The 20,836-nt window shown below is 47.0% G+C and overlaps 2 protein-coding genes across 2 annotated transcripts; one reads left to right on the plus strand and one right to left on the minus strand.

Annotated features, from left to right (window-relative positions):
• The first annotated feature begins 1,495 nt into the window (after positions 1-1,495).
• Positions 1,496-17,565, plus strand: slc9a3.1 (solute carrier family 9 member A3, tandem duplicate 1). Its single transcript, XM_030347074.1, has 16 exons — positions 1,496-2,490; positions 10,121-10,423; positions 10,951-11,111; positions 11,285-11,363; positions 11,677-11,854; positions 12,534-12,754; positions 13,089-13,291; positions 13,607-13,696; positions 13,886-13,956; positions 14,065-14,194; positions 14,556-14,701; positions 15,181-15,289; positions 15,573-15,734; positions 15,857-15,911; positions 16,026-16,112; positions 16,505-17,565. The coding sequence occupies exons 1-16, from the start codon at positions 2,136-2,138 to the stop codon at positions 16,825-16,827; spliced, it is 2,673 nt and encodes an 890-aa protein (XP_030202934.1). The 5' UTR covers positions 1,496-2,135; the 3' UTR covers positions 16,828-17,565.
• A 94-nt stretch (positions 17,566-17,659) lies between these two features.
• Positions 17,660-19,980, minus strand: olah (oleoyl-ACP hydrolase). The gene is made up of 6 exons (XM_030347078.1): positions 19,633-19,980; positions 19,334-19,472; positions 19,138-19,237; positions 18,821-18,990; positions 18,235-18,317; positions 17,660-17,912 (listed from the first exon to the last, which is right to left on the minus strand). Exons 1-6 carry the CDS (start codon positions 19,760-19,762, stop codon positions 17,770-17,772), a joined length of 765 nt encoding a protein of 254 aa, XP_030202938.1. The 5' UTR covers positions 19,763-19,980; the 3' UTR covers positions 17,660-17,769.
• Positions 19,981-20,836: the final 856 nt, after the last annotated feature.

Here is a 20,836-nt window from a genome sequence, read left to right on the forward strand (position 1 = left end):
AGGTTAAAAAAATACAGACAGACAGGTTAAAACATACTGACCGACAGGTTGAAACAGACAGACAGAGAGACAGGTTAAAAAATACAGACGGACAGACAGACAGGTTAAAACATACAGACAGACAGGTTAAAACATACTGACCGCAGGTTGAAACAGACAGACAGACAGACAGGTTAAAACATACAGACGGACAGAGAGACAGGTCCGTCCGCCGCTAAGCACCGCCACCCCGAGTCCCGCGTCTCTCCTTGACCCCTGACCCCTGACGCCTGGGACCCAGGGCTGGGGTTCACTGATCTTAAACACAGAGACGTGCAACCCGATCCCCAAACAGCTAAACTGGTTTCCTCCATTAGGCCAATGACCAGCATCACACAACAGAAGCGTTTTGTGCTGCCATTATTTAGTATACAGGGACAAGCGGAGGACAGACACGGCCCAGCGCGGGACTATTCCCTCGATCCGATCGCAATATCGCACCGCTTCCCCCAGGTTTGTACTCACACCCAAGCACGCACACACACACACAAACACCATGCACACACACAGACACAACAATGCACGCACGCACTCACAAACGCAAACGCACTCAAAAACCCACACAGAGGGTCAAGCTCAAGACCGAACGAGGTTAACAGATGAAGTAACCAGTATCCATGGTCACGTCAATCCGCTGCTTATGCGCTTTGCCGCCTGCATCATGAGCAGCGAGGAAATAGGTTGAACCAGGAACTCGATAATTTCAGTCTGCCACTGTTTTTACTGTAAATCTTAAATACATTGCCTTTGTTTTTTTTTTACTTATCTATTTTCTTTATTATTTCATTGTATTGTATTGATTGATTGATTCTACAATCAACAATCAGTTGACGACCGGATCTCAAGTTCCTCAATAAGCTCTTATCTCTTCCTTCTTATTCGAGGCAATCACCAGAGACACGCGCAATAAGACGTCACTTTGTTAAATTCCATCAAAGTCCCCTTCTGACGAGCCAGACGCCCAGCTGTCTGCCAGGTGTCATGGAGGAGGAGGAGGTGGTGGAGGAGGAGGTGGTGGTGGAGGAGGTGGTGGAGGAGGAGGTGGTGGTGGAGGAGGGGGGGGGGGGGGGCCGGGGGCTGGGGTCAACTCTGTGTTAAAATGTGTTTCTTTAATCGCCTAGGTAAACGCTAACTAAAATTAAACAAACACACCCACGCCAAATCACTCACTACACTCACTTCACACATACACACACACACACACACACACACACACACACACACACACACACACACACACACACACACACGCCCATACACCGAATCACTCACTTCTATGTGCGTAGCTGACCTCCCACACATGCATACACAGACACAGACACGCACACACTGTCACACACACGAGCAAAAGGGACCAATTACATCACCAACCGGGGGGGGGGTGTTGCGGAAGAAGTGGGCGGGGCCAGAGGCTACAGGGGGCTGGCCTTCACCTGCAGTGAAAAGGTGTTTTCTGGGCAAGAGGGGGGGGGGGAGAGATGGTGGAAGGAAGGTGTCGAGAGGAGAAGAGGGACAGAGAACGTGCCGTGCATAAAGGCTGCTAGACAGAACCGTAGAGCCCGGAGAGATTTACATCAACCGATGACTTGCTGTTGGAGGAGCCGGGCAAGCCCTTGAGATCCATCGAAGCTCTCGATTCATCCTGATCCCACCGGTTCAAGACTCTGACTCTGACTCAGGACAGCATCAGGACGGCTCTTGATTCCACCGGTTCAAGACTCTGACCCAGGAGAGCATCAGGACGGCTCTTGGTCCCACCGGTTGAAGACTCTGACCCAGGAGAGCATCAGGACGGCTCTTGGTCCCACCGGTTCAAGACTCTGACCCAGGAGAGCATCAGGACGGCTCTTGGTCCCACCGGTTCAAGACTCTGACCCAGGAGAGCATCAGGACGGCTCTTGGTCCCACCGGTTCAAGACTCTGACCCAGGAGAGCATCAGGACGGCTCTTGGTCGCACCGGTTGAAGACTCTGACCCAGGAGAGCATCAGGACGGCTCTTGGTCCCACCGGTCCCAGACTCTGCCTCTGACCCAGGACAGCAACAGGAGGGCACGGTGCTGGCTGGAGGTCTGAGGCGCAGAGCCCAGGGCTGAACATGGCCTCCGCGTCCTGGAGGGCCCCCCTCCTCCTCCTCCTGGTCTCCCTCCTGCTGCTCGGAGCGCCGTGTCCGACCCGGAGCCAGGACCTCCTGGCCGGAGCCGAGCCGGTCCTCCGGAACGAAGCGACCCCGGCGACGGGCCACGCGCCCAGCGCGGGGGGAGGGGCGGAGGACGGCCACGGCGGGGAGGTCAACGGCACGGCGGCGCCGGCGCACGGCTGCGGCGAGGGCTCGGAGCACGGGCACGCCGCCCCCATCACCACCCTGCCCATCGTCAGCTGGAGGTGGGAGCACGTGCGGGCGCCCTACCTGGTCACCCTCTGGATCCTGGTCAGCTGGATCTGCAAGCTCAGTGAGTCACACACACGCTGATGCACACACACACACACGCACACACGCTGATGTACACACACACACACACACACGCTGATGTACACACACACACACACGCACACACGCTGATGTACACACACACACACACACGCACACACGCTGATGTACAAACACACACACACGCTGATGTACACACACACACACACACGCTGATGTACACACACACACACATGCGCTGATGCACACACACACACACACACATAAACGCTGATGTACACACACACACACACACACACACACACGCTGATGTACACGCACACACACACTGCAGAGCTGCAGAGGGAAAGCAATAACATAAACTTAATACTACCATTCATAAATTTTAACCTCCTACCAATACAAATCTGACTCGGATGCATGTATCAGTGGGAGCGATTCCTTAAAAATCTCGTTCAGACGCCCGGCTGGCTGCGTGGAAAGCGAAAATAAGGTTTATTGTTAATCCATGACTCACCTGTAGAATAACAATGTGAGTTTGAGGTCAGTCCACCCTGAACTGAGACACTGACCTTTCAACCCTGAAGGGTTATCTTATTTGGAGCATTATCTGAGCCATAAAAAGGGCTACCTAAAAAGGTTAACTGTTTTGGACCGTTCTGGGCAAACACTTTGGGCTGTCTTGATTGGTCTAATGGTGGGTGCTAGAGTCGACCACATACTACCAGTAACATGTCGTTATCCAGCCGCCAAAAAGTGATCGAAGCTTCTTTTGCGTGACGGGAAATGTTGTTTCCGTCTAGCATGACACATGTTTAAAGATTATAGCGCACCCAGTCCATTCAACCTGTTTAAATACCTTAAAAGGGGCAACACAACCCATTAAATTCAGCTTTAATTGGTTAAGAGCTAAACCAATATTGACACTCTCCCTGGCTACATCCGTGGACCCCACCTGCTTCAAGACATCCGCTACCGAACCGTGCATCGAAGAATGCTCCTCCTGGAAGTACACCCCCTCCCAATGCAGGGTTTACACACCAGGAGGCGCAGTATCAGGGCGTGTAGATTTATGAAAGACCCTCTCCGCCACAACGACCGACCGTTCGGCTGCTGAGTCCAGGTCGAGTACCTCCGATGTCACGTAGCTAAAACAGAGACGAAGACAGAGTTTTTTTACCCAGACCATCAGGACTGTAAACAGTGAAGGTGATACATAGTAGCTACACACACCTCGTCCCTTTGCTTACAGCCAGTAGGAACGGTTCCTCTCACGTGGATGAGGTCAAATCGAATTTTATTTCTAGCGGGCCTCTCACAAAAAAACAGTGTGCGACAAGAACAAACGGTTCTAAAACGTACGAGGAACCGGAAACCCTGAGATACATTCGAGAGTCAAGAAGGAAAACATTAAGTGATAAGAACATCCAAACTGAACACGGCGTGTTATACAGTGAGAGCTGACCAGATTTTACAATGGTGAAAGCACAGAGATCACAGCTCCATCTCTAGGCCCCTCTGGTTCTGGCCTGGTCTGTATATCTATCTGGAACAGAGTGTGCTGTGGCTGCTGTCAGATTCGATTCTGGAAGATTTGCCTAAAGATTTGGTTTCTGATTCTTCATTCGTTCGTCACTACCCCGTGTCACTGGAGGTCGATGGTTATTGGTTCTCAAGCTATCAACATCCCATCTCATCCCCGGGCCAAGTTGATGGCACAGTGTTTTTGGGATGGGAGAGTTCCAGGACTGGTGTTCATGAGAAAAGGATGGTTCTCATTTTCTCTCTCATTCCATCTTGAAAGTCTCCAGTGTTTGTGTTCCTCCTGCCCGTTCCTGGCTAGCGCTCTGACACTCTGCAGATTATTAATGAGAATACAATAGAAATCTAACATAATATAGCACCCGGGAAACCGGTGTCCCTCACTCCTAATATTGATCCTGTTGAAAACATTGACTGAAATATGAAGCATAAAACCTTCAGTTCTGCTAATCTGCCAACCCTCTTTTTATCATACTGGGTTGGACTTATGGTTAGATTGGGGCTTTCCTTTTTGAAAGGAAGAACAGAGAAAGACCGAAAAAAGAAAACAAAAATTAAAATTGAAGGCACAGAGGTCAGGCCTGGTGTCCTTGCTTCTTAGGGACCCTGGAACGTAAATTGTCTCAATGTCCTCATGGGTCAAGTTGTATAGTAACCTTATCCATACCTCTAACCTTCATTTTCTACTTTAAAATGCACTTAATTGGCCATAAACGGTGGCAGTTTACCTAATGGTTAAGCTCCACGCGGACTACAAACTGCTTCTTAAAATGATAAATAAGTTAATAAAGCTTTCGATGGGGAATCACGGGTAAGACTTTCCAGCATCGTTCCGCATCGTTAAGCCCTACTAGACAGCACCTCGGCAAAAAATGCAGTTCTGTTGGTTCTTCGCACATGGTCGTCCTGAGACTGGTGTGTTAAATCAGCGACACAATGATGTGAACCAGCACTCACGCACCTGTGTGGTATCTTATGTTGGTATTTTGTGTTTCGGCTCTCAAACTGAATGGGGCTATTGTGTCTGAGACAAGACATGTCTTCATGTAGGACAGTGGGACTGGGAAGGGCATCCACCCATCACACACAAACTTGTTTTCCTTTGAATGACAATTAATCGATTGATAAATAAATAAATGAACACATCTCAACTACAAGGAGACAAATTATCCATTTATAGACACTGTACACAGCTTACAACATATTTGGGTACAATTGTTAAAGCTACATTGTTCTTTCCTATTTCAGAAACATTGTATTGCAATGCATTTTGTACTTTGTCAACCAAGAGAAAAGTCAAGAAACTAAGGTCAAGCAATTTTTCCTTCGCGGACAAACTAAGCTTTATCTTTCTAGCTCTTTATTCGATACTATAGAGGCTTTTTCCCATCCTTTCTCACTGCTCTGAGAAGAAGTACATCCTGCTTTCCAATTGGTGGGTCACCCTTGTACCTCAGCCTTCGTCTTGAGCGATCGCAGGTGCTCCAGAGCTATAAAGACCTCATAACAATGCGAGAATGGACTGCTCCATATCCGCCCCCCTTCAGTGTGAGAGCCAGGTGAGTGAGCTGGTCAGAGTCAATCATTACGTCAATATCACCTCTAGGATGTGTTGGTGGTGAAAGGCCGGAATATGTTACACAAGAAAAGTTTCAGTTTAACACTAACACAAACAAAACGTGTGCTGGTGGTAAAGGCGACGCGTGGACCAGCATCCCCCCCCCCCTCCCCCTCTCTCTCTCTATTGCTGTCTCCCCTTCGTGCTCTACTTCTCTCTCTGTCTCACCTTCTCTCTCTCTCTGTCTCACCTTCTCTCTCTCTCTCTCTCTCTCTCTCTCTCTCTCTCTCTCTCTCTCTCTCTCTCTCTCACCTTCTCTCTCGCGCTCTCTCTCTCTCTCTCTCTCTCTCTCACCTTCTCTCTCGCGCTCTCTCTCTCTCTCTCTCTCTCACCTTCTCTCTCGCGCTCTCTCTCTCTCTCTCTCTCTCTCTCTCTCTCTCTCTCTCTCTCTCTCACCTTCTCTCTCGCGCTCTCTCTCTCTCTCTCTCTCTCTCTCTCTCTCTGGGACAATAACACATGCAGTACAGTAGACAAGCAGACACACACTCGGACAACCATAAACACACACGCACACACACACAAACCACCATAAACACATACATGGAACCATAAACAATTAAACCCACACCCACACTTGCACAACCATGACAAACATACACACACCCTGTCACACACACACAAATTCAAGGACAACGATCAAAGAATTAATCACAAAAAGCACCTACCAAGAAACCCAAATACTTTTACCTCATCGCATTGCTTATAACGCGTCACACATCAACTTAGTAACTACTTGAAGTTCCTATAAAGTTCAAAATAGCTTTTTAAGAATGCGCACACAGGACCCAGCTGGAATGTGAGCATTTCAGATTAGAACAAGACCGCAGCAAAGTGAGTAGTGATTCGTTTTTTTTTTGAAGATGGCCGACTCATCAGATGTCTTTGTGGCGCATCAGCTACGCGTGCCACCAATGGCGGGCCGGAGCCAGATACAGACAGTTGAGCAGCGCGGTTCTACACACCCTGGGCCCCCCCCGCTCGGCCCCCCCCCCCCCCGCTCGCAACTCACCACCCACCACAGACACAGCTGGAGGAGGCCGAGGATACAAAGTCACCGAGGCACACCGACGATACATAGATAGAAGATAGAGAGAGGGAGAGACAGAGAAAGACAGACTGACAGACAGAGAGAGAGAGAGAGAGGGGGAGAGGGAGAGAGAGAGAGAGAGAGAGAGAGAGAGAGAGAGAGAGAGAGAGAGAGAGAGAGAGAGAGAGAGAGGGGGAGAGAGAGAGAGAGAGAGAGGGGGAGAGGGAGATACAGCTCGGCAGAGGCAGGCAGCACAAACCAAACTAAAGACTAGAGAAACTCTTCTGGCCCTCAGAGATCGTCTGACCCACTTTGTGTCTCCTATCGAGGTCACCTTGAGGGTGTATATAAGGTCACAGCAAGGTCAGTCAACCAATCAGAGAGTCTGCTGTAAAACGTGTTGATTCCGCTCAGATCTAGAATGGCAGTTAGTGTAAGCACGTATGTGTGGCTGCTATGGGCTGCCCTGGTGGCTTGCTCAAGGGCAGGGGCAGGGCACTCGAGCCCGGAGCCTGGGCCCAATGTCAGCGGCCACGGCGGGTCGGACCTCGAGGGGATAATACCCCTGGTGGAGCTGAACCTGCACGACGCGAAGACGCCGTTCCTGGTGGTTATGTGGATCTCAGTGGCCGGGGGGTTGAAGTTGGGTAAGGTGTGGACGTCGTGTTTGGATTGGTCTGTCTTCCGTTTCAGTCTTTGACCTGACCGAGACGTGGCCATTACGGAAGCAGATATGGTCGTTTCTGTTTAAAATAAGTTCAAATGTATGATAAAAAACAGCAGTCATTTTCGCAATCTTCTTGTAGGCATTCTTAAAAAAAAGTAACAACAACATATAGTAGTAATAGTAATAGTAAATTGTGGTAGTAAATTGCTTATCTTTATTTCTCTTTCGGGAATAAAAGGATATTCTTGTGTAATCTCGGGAGAGAGTCAGGAGTTACAGCCGCACAGAGTAAACAGAGCAGTGCAACTCAGAGGAAGATAAAGATTCAAATAATCAGATTATTTATTTATGGGATTTTAGCGCATTGGGTAATATCACATTTTATCGGCTGAGAGGTGATCATGTGAGCCGTTCATATTGATAAGAATTGAAAAATACTGATAACACACCACACACAGTCTGAGTTAAATCAATGTTGGGAAAAAACGATCTATCTAACAAAATCTATATCTATCCATCTATTGCTCTCTCTCTCTCTCTCTCTCTCTCTCTCTCTCCCTCTCTCCCTCTCTCCCTCTCTCCCTCTCTCTCTCTCTCTCTCTCTCTCTCTCTCTCTCTCTCTCTCTCCCTCTCTCTCTCTCTCTCTCTCTATCTAACCATCTATCTACTACTTTGTAATGGGCGAGAAATACAGTTGTATAATTAAACTAACGTTGTGCAACACGACTTGAAGAATAGCGACACTGTACTGCAGGAACACACAAAACAAAAGAGCTTCGAGCGATGCTATCTTCAACAGGAAAGATCCCTTTAAAAGGAAATAAATCATGGGCTCTATGCAGAACTAATAATGAACAGAAAGACCACGCTTTGAATAGGACTATTATAACTATCTATTTAAGGTGTCATTGACTCCCTATGAAAATGATACAGTTACAATAATGCGTTAAAAATAGCCTTACTATGATAATAGCCAAGAGTACTAACAGCCTTATCATGTGGTCCCAAAATAACATTTTATGCACATTCCATTTTTCAGAGTTGTGTACGCATGCCCAGAAGTCACTCTCACTGCTGATTAAGAGTTGATTTTTATTATCTATTCATGACAGTAAAACAAACAATGATAAATCATATCTAATAATACAGCGTCTAATGCACCCATTAGCCGTGTGTCTACTGATTAGCAAAAGGCCATTTGTTGTTTATCGTGGCTTCTCAATAACTCTGTCTCTCTGGTAGGCCCATAACTAATTCAAGTAACCTTCCACAATACCTCCGGAGCACACACAACAAAAGTGCACTTTTGAGTTTAATGGTCCAGCAAAGACTAGCCTATATCAACAGAGCTATTGAACATTTCCAAGCCCAAGTTTGCCCAACTTAATCTGTAACCCAATTGACCCTTAGAATGAATGAAAGATATCTAACATCAAAAGCTCAGCCCTGCAGGCCTTTGGATTGATGCTTGGTTTGGGTGTTTCCTATAAAGCAACACGTGGTCATGTAGGTACTCCATATCCAAATATAAGGTGAGCTCAAGCATGTTTAAAACTACAAGGGCCTGGCTACACCAGAACTGCCCACGTATCTCAATTTAGCTTATGCATAGGTTATTTCAGAGAGGGAATCCCGTTTAAAAAGAGAGAAAGCATTACAGACCCAAAACATAAGTCTAACCAAGGGAAACAATTTGCGTTATATATGCGTCCATCCTCCTATGGATACGCACTCAGGTTATCCTGCATGTTAATTATACACCAACCACGACGGTAGTAGTACGACCGCAAGAGTTGATCATTGGCAAGTGTTCTTGGCGAATGTCTGAGTTTCAAAACTTCAATGTGCATGAAAGGAAAACGGCGAAGCTAAATCAACAGACGACCATACCTACTCTGAGGAAACGACGGAATCGTTCCGGATGGAGGTCGGCGGTTTGGCGACGGCCGCACGTGACTCTCACCACATCTGACGACAGGTCCACCCGATGACGTAGGATAGGAGCGGACGCTCGCGTTCTTACTAATTAAATCCTCTCGCCTACAAACAGCGATTGGTTGTTTTGCAGCAGCAACAAACAATAACAAACGGGGAAATACATTTGGATAATGCTCTAGAGCAGGGGTCACCAACCTTTTTGAACCTGAGAGCTACTTCATACTGAGTCATTCGAAGGGCACCCTATTTTATACACTCTTCTGAAATAACAAATTTGCTCAGTTTGCCTTTAGTTATATATTTCTATTAATGATACTCATCTTGTGTTTTTTATGATTGTTGATTTTGTTTTTAAACACTGCCCTGTAAGGTGACCTTGAGTGCTATGAAAGGCGCCCTCAAATAAAATTACTAATAATAATGATTTCTCACAATAATTATCAACAATGAAAAGGTGGGAAAGAATTGTTCAAGAATGAGTAGTGTTATGTTTAGAACAGGCCTGCGGGCGCCTCATATGTTCCTTGCTGGGCACTGTGTTGGTGAACCCTGGAGCAACACCCAACCTAAATGTGGCAGTTGACATATTTTGATTGACGTTCAACAGAAACAGGTTGTCATTAACGGTTTTTGAAATTATATTTTTGAACGATGAATGGCTGTGAACCAATCAGTGATATATATTTAGTTTATTAAATATAATAGAAAATAAATATAATGATAAACAATATATTCGATAATATAAAAAAAGAAAGTGTAATCCGCAATTTCTCGCATCCCTCCCACCTCAGCCCTCCGACACTAACCCCCTCCCCCCCTCTCCCCCCCTCTCTCCCGCTCTCTCCCCCTCTCTCCCCCAGTCATCGAGGCCAACCACTCGGTCACCAACTACATCCCGGAGAGCGCGCTGCTCATCTGCTTCGGCTTCCTGATTGGCGGCGTGATCTGGGCGGCGGACAAGGTGCAGACCTTCACGCTGACGCCCACAGTCTTCTTCTTCTACCTGCTGCCTCAGGTCATCCTGGACGCCGGCTACACCATGCCCAACAAGCTGTTCTTCAGCAACCTGGGCGCCATCCTCGTCTACGCCATCATCGGCACCTGCTGGAACGCCGCCTCGGTGGGGCTGTCGCTGTGGGGCTGCCACATGGGGGGCGCCATGGGTAAGAGAGGGGGGGGGGGGGCATTGGGTAAGAGAGGGGGGGGGCGCCATGGGTAAGAGAGGGGGGGGGGGCATGGGTAAGAGAGGGGGGGGGGGGGCATGGGTAAGAGAGGGGGGGGGGGGGGGCATTGGGTAAGAGAGGGGAGGGGGGGGGCATTGGATAAGAGAGGGGAGGAGGGGGGGCATTGGGTAAGAGAGGGGAGGGGGGGGGGGCATTGGATAAGAGAGGGGAGGAGGGGGGGCATTGGGTAAGAGAGGGGAGGGGGGGGGCATGGGTAAGAGAGGGGAGGGGGGGGGGCATTGGGTAAGAGAGGGGAGGGGGGGGGGCATTGGGTAAGAGAGGGGAGGGGGGTTGCATTGTGGGCACACGCCCGTGGTCACGTCAGTACCCACGATGCAACACTCCTCCTCACTGTCATCCGTCCATCTGGACGAAGAGCATGTGCATCCAGATCGATGTTAGAGAGTTCGGGGGAAGTGTTGCATCCTGGGTACTGACCGTGGCCCCCTGTGGTTCTCCCTCCCCAGGGGACATTGAGATTGGCCTGCTGCAGTACCTGCTGTTCGGGAGCCTGATCGCGGCCGTGGACCCCGTGGCCGTGCTCGCCGTGTTCGAGCAGGTGCACGTCAACGAGGTGCTCTTCATCATGGTGTTCGGAGAGTCGCTGCTCAACGACGGCGTCACCGTGGTGGGTGTTCAGGCCCTCGCGCCCTCCTCTTCCTCAGACGAGTCTTCCTGTCTGTCTGTTTGTCTGTGTCTGTGTCTGTGTGTGTGTGGTTCTTTATGAAGGCGTGGGATTGGTTGTAGACTTGCGGATAAGGAATTATTGTTTCTCATCTTCTTCTTCTCTCCCTCCTTCAGGTGCTCTTCAACGTCTTTGATGGGTTTGTGTCTCTGGGCGGCCCTGCCATCGACGCTGCAGAGATTGTCAAAGGAATAGGTATGAATATAACACTGGGTCTCTCTGGGTACCTCTCATTGTTGGCATGGGTACCCAACTACCCATGCATGGCCAAATCACGGAAAAAGTTAAATAATGTAAAAAACAACAATCAAAAATACAATTCATTAACCCTCTGTCTTTCTCTCTCTCTCTCCCTCTGTGTCTCTCTCTCTCTGCGTCTCTCTCTCCCTCCCTCTCTCTCTGTCTCTCTCTCTCCCTGTCTCTCTCTCTCTCTGTCCATCCCCCTCTCTCCCTCCCCCCCCCCCCCCCCCCCTCTCTCTCCCTCTCTCTCCCTCTGTGTCTCTCTCAGTGTCGTTCTTCGTGGTGGCCTTCGGTGGCTCCCTGCTGGGCCTGGTGTTCGGGGTCCTGATCTGCCTGGTGACCCGGGTCACCAAGAACATCCGGATCATCGAGCCGGGCTTCATCTTCATCCTGGGATACCTGTCCTACCTCACCGCCGAGATGCTGTCCCTCTCCGCCATCTTGGCGTGAGTGCTTTGGAGGTCACATGACCTGGCTAATGTCGTTTACATGTGTTATGTCTGTGTTTGTTTGCGTGTAGTTGACACTGGCTGGCCTTATAAGTGAGTTGGAGTATTTAGTAGTAGTATTTATGTAGTATTGCCCAGAAAGGGAAACATTTCCATGAAATCTTTCCTTAAATGAGCAGTGAACAAAACCTCTAAATTACATATGAGGTGCATAAACAAATCTTATTTTCAAGCGAAATTCAACATTTCAACAAAAAACAAAACTGTTTGCTTCAATTGATACATTCTTTCAAGCCATCCAGTTTTAGACACATCCAAATGAAAAACTTTGCTTTCTGAACGCGTCGTACATCCATATCAAGACCTGAACGCAGGACTTTGTGTTTGTGTGAGTTTGGTTATTGAGGGTTAGGGTTCCATATACTACCATAACAACATAATAACATTATGAACACATGACCTTTTGTTTGTCTATTTGTGTGTTTGTTTGTTGAGTTTTGATTGTGTTCTGCCATAACAATATCATAACAGTATGAACACATTAACTTGTGTGATATGTGTTTTTTTGTTGAGTTTTGGATCGTTTTCCATGTACTCCAATACCCAAACAACATAACAACAGTATGAAAACATGACCTTGTGTTTGTTTGTTTGTTTATTTGTTTGCGGCGTTCAGCATCGTGTTCACGGGCATCGCCTGCCAGCGCTACATCAAGGCCAACATGGACGAGGCGTCAGTGGCGACCGTCCAGCACGCCATGAAGGTGCTGGCCAACGGCTCGGAGACCATCATCTTCCTCTTCCTCGGCATCTCCGCCATCGACAGGGGCATCTGGGTGTGGAACACGGGCTTCATCCTCCTCACCCTCCTCTTCATCTTCGTCTACAGGTTCATAGGTAAGTCATGATGCTCGCTCGCTTCTGGTTGGGCGTGAGACGCCGCTTGCCGTAGCGTCATTGGTTAAAACTCTGTGCACAATTTATATTTGTAATCCAAAAAAAACCATTCTAAATATCTTTTCTTTTATAGTTTTGATTTTATAAATTTAATATTTTGTAGGTAATACTTTGGCATATATTTTTATTCCTGAATAGGACTTTATGTATTTTGTTTTATTCCGTGAACAACCGTACAAAACAAGACCAATTCCTTGCATGTACAGTGAGGACTTTCAAAGGTCAAAGGTCAACGATGCCCACTCTCACTCTCATGGATGTTTCGCTGACCCAGGTGTGTTCTTCCTCACCTGGATCCTGAATAAGTTCCGCCTGGTTCCTGTGGAGTACATCGATCAGGTCATCATGAGCTACGGTGGCCTGCGGGGGGCAGTGGCGTACGGCCTGGCCGTGATGCTGGAGAAGAGCAAGATAAAGGAGAGGAACCTCATGATCTCCACTACGCTCATCGTGGTGTACTTCACTGTTATTCTCCAGGTGACATGACGTCATGAGTTACACCACACTGCACCATACATACATCCATCAGCCATTAGTCCGTCAGATCTTTTGTGAAAATATCTGTTCCGTTTGACTATGTCTGCCTTTAAATGAAAGAATTCCTATTTTCGACCGCTCAAGGCTCATTTAGACCAATCATGGCATCTCTTATTTTGGTTGTTGAGGCTTAAAAAGTGGTTCTCTTTGGCTCTTTTCGCGTCACATAGCCTTACACAAAATGTACATTAGCTAACATACAAAATAGAGAAAAGATCTGACTGACTTGACTGGATCAAAACTTCCTGGTTGCAGGGAGTCACCTTGAAGCCATTGGTCAACTGGCTGAAGGTCAAGAAGGCCGCCAACTCAGATCTCTCGCTCATCGAAAAAGTGCAGAATAAGGTAACGTGCCGAGAATACACTTATACACATACAATAACATAGATGTACACCATTCCACTCAAGACTCATATGTGTGTGTGGTAACGTTAGCGACTCACATTACAATCTATATTAATCACTAATATAGATGTATACCAATCCACTCAAGACTCAAGATGTGTGTGGTAACGATGGCGACTCTCCTCGCAGGTGTTTGACCACATGCTGGTGGCCGTAGAGGACATCTCGGGACAGATAGGCCACAACAACATGAGGGACAAGTAGGTGGTCACACAGCATTCAATCCGTCTGAGGTTTTCGTTGGTTTTCCCACCAGTGGTGTGAGTCTGTGTACCTAACGGTGCGTCTATGTGGGTGGGTCTGTGCAGGTGGAACACCTTTGAGGGGAAGTACCTCTCCTGGTTGCTGATGAAGCCCTCCGCCCGGAAGGACCGCGACCACCTCTTCAACATCTTCCACCAGCTCAACCTCAAGGACGCCGTGAGCTACGTGCAGGAGGTGGGTTTGACTCTGAGTTGTAGGGTTCTGGCTTCAAAACCCCCCTAATGTACTTCAGTCCAACTGTAGGCATCATGGAGCGAGAGGCTCATTACTCTCAGCTGCTCCTTAATGGCATCTATCTGAAATGGCTTTAAGTCCCATTGGATGGAAGTGTCTACAGTCAAAGCGCTTCACTATTTTCCTAAGAGGACTCAACCCATCAGTGAATCGACTGTTTAGTATGCTACCTCCTAATTGCTCCATGCCTTAATTACTTCAGTTCAATCCACTGTAATAACGCTGGCTAGGCTAATTGGTTAGATGAATGAGTCGTTAATGGCCGCCAGGAACTCATTAGGGTTGTTGATTAATGGCACAGGGCGAGCGACGAGGATCCCTGGAGTTCATACGGAACAAGACCGCCGTGGTGGACTTCAAGAAGAAGTTTGACGACGACATGTCTGACATGGTGCCAGACATCATGGCGGACGCCACCAGCGACGCGGTTCCCTATGCCACCTACCTGTGAGTGGACCTGACGATCAGCGCGGTCTTATCCAGTTGACAAACCTGGCCGGATCGCATATTAATCCTTTTCATCATTTCCTTCTTTCTGTCTTTCTTTTTTTCTTCCTTTTGTTCTTTTCTCTCTTTCTATGTATTTTCTTACTTTCGTTATTTCTGTTTATTTTGCGCTCTGTCTATATTTTTTTTCCTTTTTTTCCCAACATTGCTTCTGAAGTAACATGTAATAGCCTATTTATACTACTAATAATAATAACAGCAATAAAACAATCTAATTAGCTCAGCTAATTCGATTCAGGACAAACAACATTTCAATGTTATCATGACAACTCTTTCGAAAAATTACATGAACAACTAACAACCCAAACACTGCCATCTGGTGGTCGCAATAAGCCACCGTACCCGCTATCAACTCTAAACCTGAGCTCTACTGAACTCTACTAAACCTGAACATGTCGTTTGTGTTCTCTTTCCTGCAGAAGACACGATATTCCCTCAGTGAGCTTGGAGATGGATCAGGACATGAAGGGCACGAATGTCAACTCACACGAACTTCTGCAACAAAACCTCTATAAAGGAAGGAAACAGGTTGGAGATGAATACAATACAATGTCAAATATCTCTATGGTTCCACCCTAAAATGGAAGATAGGAGATTACCTTTTCGTCATAGAATAATATAATTGAACAATAGGCCTACAATACAAATCAATTATGTGGAATCAAATTGGTTCAAATTAAACAGCGCTTATATATATTTTACTTAAATAAAAGAACGTATATTTATGGATACAGGTACTTTGTACTTGTATAATTGTATTCCATCAATTGATACACTATCACACGTTACATGTTGTCATTGTGGCTCACAGCACAGACACAGATACAGCAGGACTCACTTTGAAATCAACAAAGACCAGGGCGAGGTCCAGGAGATCCTCCAGAGAACCATGCAGACCCGCCTGGAGTCCTTCAAGAAGGCCAAGACCGGAAACAAAATCATCAGGGACTCAAAGAAAGATAACATGCAGAAGGTTTGGCTCAAAGCGTTGTTTTAAATATCGCCGCTAGGGGGCGTTGCAACTGAATTACGCTGCTTTGATGGTTAAAATGACGTTGCGAATGACCGTTACTTTACTCTTCTGCATCAACACAGATGGCGAATGGAAAAAACGCCGATTGGGATAGGAGCCGTGCGTATAGTGATTCAGGTGTGCATCTGTTTCTATCTTTGTAAACTCAAAATAACAATAATATACTCAAATAAAATGTGTTCAAAACTTTCTTGCCCACTTTAAAACAATAGATATTTTTTTTCTTTCTAGATTTTGACATCCCGGAGCCCAGCGGCGCCTCCGCTGGTCCAATGCATGGCAACTCGTTCCCCATGAGAGTGAGCTACAGAGTGGGAGGTTAGCACCTTTATTACAACTGACCTCGATGTTAGTGATAGATACTCGACTCAAATACAAATACTAGCCGAAAGTCTAAAGTAAACCCATGGATGTAATTCAAAACAAGGACGAAATCGTATCTAAAATAACAATTAGAATTGATGTTTGGTTTGAGGTTCAAACCAAACATCGAAAGTCTTGTCTTCCTTCTCACCTGAGAAAGAAGACATTTTGTAAACCAAATGTACATTTCTTTGGACGTCAACAGACCAACTGGCCGTTCTGATGTAATCACGCTCAGACCCAACCACTTCCTCCTTTATTGGTGCACAGCCCTGTGCTGTCAACAAACCAACAGCTCTTTCCCAAGTCATCGTCTTCCTCCCTCATTTTCTTCTTCGTTGGTCTAGTTGGCGTGGAGAACCCGGCCTTCATGCCGGACGTGGAGAACCTTGGCGCGCTCCACCCGGCGCCCGCGTGGCTGACCCAGGCTCCACCCGAAGGGGGCTCTGGCGTGGGGGCGGAGCTTAACCAGCCCGTGACCCCCAGGAACCTGCGACGCCTGGCCCCCGTGCGAATCAGCGCCCAGTCCCCCGACCCCTTCCAGCTGGACGAGATTGACCTCCAGAGGATTCAGTCTTCACAGTCTCCCCCACCGCCGCTGCCACCACCCCCGCGACCATCGTCCCTCCGCCCTCCATCTCCACCCTCCTACGAGGGCAGCCATTTGTAGTGTACACACACACACACACACACAGAAACACACACACACACACACACACACAGACACAGACACAGACACACACACACAGACACCTTCTATCCACACGCGGTCTCAGCTGCCAGACACAATCGTGAGCAACCTCAGACTTTGCACAGCCTGGCTTTTGAAATGACCCTGCGGGTGTATTGTGATTTCTCCTTTTTGATCTTTTGTTTCCCTTATCCTCTTGCTTTGGTTTTCTCCATCCTGTCCTGTATGGTCAAAACCTCTTGTTGATCTAAGATTGCCTTTAGGTTGCCCTTGATTGAACACATAAAAGTTACAGGTTGCACAAGGGACATGGAATGGTTCTATTGATGTGTTTTTGTCCCTCCATTGCCATACAATCGATATACCTGAATATCGTTTTTGTCCAATGCTACCCATGAATGTGAGGATACTTAATTTAAAGATTGTATGTACATATAGATTTTCCTTTGATAAACACTAAGAAGGTCAAGTATTTGATTAATACTCTGTACTGTAAAATGATGTATGTGTGTGGGTTTCAGGTCAATCAAACGTAGGCACTGCTTTAAAAGTAACTTATGTAACATATATATATATTTATTCACTTTGTTTGCTCTGTCCACAGTTTAAGAGGTTACTAGTATGTAGTTATCAAGTCTAAAGAGAAAGTGTGGAAATGCCTTCGATCTCATGTCCTTTTGAAAATGTGTGTTTAGCAATAAAAACGATTTAAATGCATTTTTTCTTTTTCTAAACCATCAGCTAATCAAAATGGAGATCGATACATAATTAATAATCGCTGGTACTTATGAGAATAATAACATAGGCATGATTGTTTATAAATAAAGAACAACATTTATTACACTTTTGTTAGAGCTGGAATGGTACAGAAATGAGTGACAAACAAATATAATGTCAAATAAATATTGAGTCAGCGTTGGTTTATAGGTAGTCCATCTCGGAGGTCTCCAGGTGTTTGGTGATAAAGTCTATGAGCACCTTCTCATTCGCTGAGTCCTTCAGGTAAAAATGATCTCCATCCAGCATCCGGACTGTGAAGTCTCCCGAAGACATCTCCTTCCACGCTGTAGGAATAAATAAACGCTTCATAAACGGTGATCAAACCGGGACACAGTTAAGAATGAACACACATTACCGTTTCAACAATGACAAACAACATCCTCCGGCTGCGGGCAAAGCAACCCCCCCCCCCCCCCCTAACGGTTTTCAATCACCATGGTTACACATGTTCCATATAGGGGACTGTGGTGAATCAATGCTACGGTAGGGGCCTCATTCATCCAGTCGCCATCTTGGTTGTTAACGTTTATGGCTGGCTGGGGCATTTGAATGAGGAACATGGAGAGATTTTTGCCATTTCATGACGGGGACTTTACGGTCCCTCACCCTGCAGGTCATGTGGTACGTCCTGTTTTCCGTCGAAGCAGGTGACCGCACAGGACAGCAAGGGCCTGGTCGGTCGGTCACACCTGGATTAACAAAGCACAATCTACGGTTAAAAATACCAGCACAATAGTCGGCTATTAAAGACAGAGATCTGGAATGGAATTTTTGGCAACAAAATGCAGACATTTTTGTTCAGCAATACCCCACAGTAGATATTTAACCTTGTGTAATGGTTTAATTTTGGTTAATATCAGCTTTTGAACCTTTAAGGCTTGATAAGCATCAAACGCTTAACTCAGCTGGGAAGGGTGAGTCAACATTGTAACGATGACCTACAAGGTTAAAGGTCAGGGGCTGACCTCGTTTTCAACTTGGCACCCCCTCGTTATAGCTATGCAGACAAACGCTGTAAGAACACACCAACTCCACTAAAGGCGGAACCTTCAATGTTTCGAACGCCTAAAGGCCATTGACTGCATAACGATAATGACAAAACATCCATACACGACCCATCTCCAACACAGACCCCTGCCCTGAAGCAACAACATTGATCCATATTCAAATCCAGCCAATCACGTCCGCCCACCTGTAGTTTTCCACTACATGCAGGTCCGCCTTCAGGGCGGGCAGGAACAGCTTCAGCACCTCGGGATTGGCTAGCAGCTCGGGGGGCGTGCCCCCTATGGAGCTCAGCCATTGGAGGAACTCTTCGTCAGTCAACTCACTCCTTTTGGGGGCGCCGATCCGCATCTCGGACTGGGGGGGGGGGGGGGGGGGGGGGGGGGATGGGACAAATTAGGCCTGGGGTGGTTTTTAATTACCAGGCCGGCTGGGAGGTGAGGCTAAAGATAGAACAGGGGTTTGAATGTCAGAGGGTGGGGGGCTGGGGGGGGGGTCACTCACGTAGGGAGCTGACGCCCCAGACAGGAACAGATGGACCGGTTCTAGACCGTGGAGCCGCTTCAGAGAGTCCGCCACGGCGAAGCTCGTCATCGCCCCGAAGCTGGGACAAGGCAGGTGAGGGGGGGGGGGAGGGGTTAGGTCAGAGGTCAGGGTGAAGGCAGAACGTTTATATTCCTGAGCATTATTCATACCATACCTGTGGCCAAAGAAGGCAAATGGCTTCTCTTTCAGAGCTGGCAGGAGGGCCTCTACGATTTCGTCCACAATCTGCTGCATGTTCTGGAAGAACTTCTCCTTGGCCCTAGTCTCGCGGCCCGGGAGTCTCACAGAGTAAACTGCAAGAGGAAGAAACGTGACAAGAAAACAGATCAGGTTTTGTCCTGGTTACATTTACATTTCATAAAGAGGGAACAGTAATACACGTGATGTATGTGAACATTCGTATCGACTTAATACACAATCTCCCCCTCCTCCTCCTCTTCCATATTGCGTTACCTTCAATGGAGTCGTTGAAGACCCTCCCCCAGCGGGCATAGTGTATGGACCCTCCACCTGCCCAGGGGAAGCATACCAGCCTGGCCACAGCGTCGGGTTTCTTGGTGAAACAGTTGATCACTTTATCCATTCTGTTTGACAGGGCAACTTTGGTCGATTACTCATAACACTGATCTGCATATGTGTCAAGTAAGGCCACGTCAGTATAAAACTGACGAATGGATGAAAATAATCGTTTGCGGCATTAAGTGTAAAACAATTAAACAAATGCTGCCACTTGTCAAGTTTCAATGCAAAGTCCACAGTTTCCTTTCCTGCTTATTTTCTTCGCTTTGTTTTGATGGCTACAATTATAAATGCGTATTACAGAGACATCTGCAGACCGGAGTGCGCATTACTCCTTCTCCCATCATCCCGGTGCGTTACCGCCACCGTCTGAACAGGAGTAGGAATCGGGGATCATAATTCTCATAAAAAGCAAAACCCACAAACTAAAACACATAAACAAAATACTTACAAAACCGCAAATTAATGATAACTTAAATTCAAAATATCTATTTTGTTTAAAACAGATAGGTACTAAATCAAGGCACTCATCCCCGCTCATCTCGATGGTTTACCCAATATTCGAAACTCCTTTACCCCTTCACTCTCTGATCTCTATAGTTGGTACAGAGTAGACAATATCGTACACTGTTTCTTTCAGCTGAATGATCACATCAACTTTTAAGATGCCCCTTTATCGTAAACAATGTACAATGTAATGTGGAGATCTATAGGATTTCCGTTTCGTTGTCCTTGGGACACCTGTCGCCTCCCGTATGTGGCCATAAATACCCATTAGGTAAATACTGCAAATGCAACGGCTTTCATCAATAGGCCAACCCCTTTATAACCGTTGTGTTAACTCATTCGGCGACAACTATTTAATTAACAGACATTTATTTACATGATGCCATCTAAAACATGTTAGATGGCCACTCTCTTATCGTATGTTCCAATCACATCCCTGTAATAGCAGTTTCCTCTTTCATGCACCGCCCTACATTCCTGATCTTCATTTGGATGCTATCTGTCAATGTCTTCCCCTAACTCCCTCCCACTAGCTCTGACATTTGCTTGTATTGTTTCTCTTCATTAGACTTTTGGCTTCTGCTTTACTTAAGTCCTTTACTCAAGTCCATCAATCTGGTTTCCTTTTGTT

The sequence above is a fragment of the Gadus morhua genome, chromosome 22 (genome assembly GCF_902167405.1).
Source record: "Gadus morhua chromosome 22, gadMor3.0, whole genome shotgun sequence".
In the NCBI taxonomy this organism is placed as follows: domain Eukaryota; kingdom Metazoa; phylum Chordata; class Actinopteri; order Gadiformes; family Gadidae; genus Gadus; species Gadus morhua.

Bases quoted from the DNA above. Each gene is read 5' to 3' on its own strand.
- slc9a3.1 (XM_030347074.1), top strand. From the start codon at position 2,136: ATGGCCTCCGCGTCCTGGAGGGCCCCCCTCCTCCTCCTCCTGGTCTCC. The intron at 10,424-10,950 runs GTAAGAGAGGGG...CTCCCTCCCCAG, and splicing joins CCACATGGGGGGCGCCATGG to GGGACATTGAGATTGGCCTG. The intron at 13,697-13,885 runs GTAACGTGCCGA...CTCTCCTCGCAG, and splicing joins TCGAAAAAGTGCAGAATAAG to GTGTTTGACCACATGCTGGT.
- olah (XM_030347078.1), bottom strand. From the start codon at position 19,762: ATGGATAAAGTGATCAACTGTTTCACCAAGAAACCCGACGCTGTGGCC. The intron at 19,473-19,632 runs GTAACGCAATAT...TTCCTCTTGCAG, and splicing joins CTTCAACGACTCCATTGAAG to TTTACTCTGTGAGACTCCCG. The intron at 19,238-19,333 runs GTATGGTATGAA...GCCTTGTCCCAG, and splicing joins TTTGCCTTCTTTGGCCACAG to CTTCGGGGCGATGACGAGCT.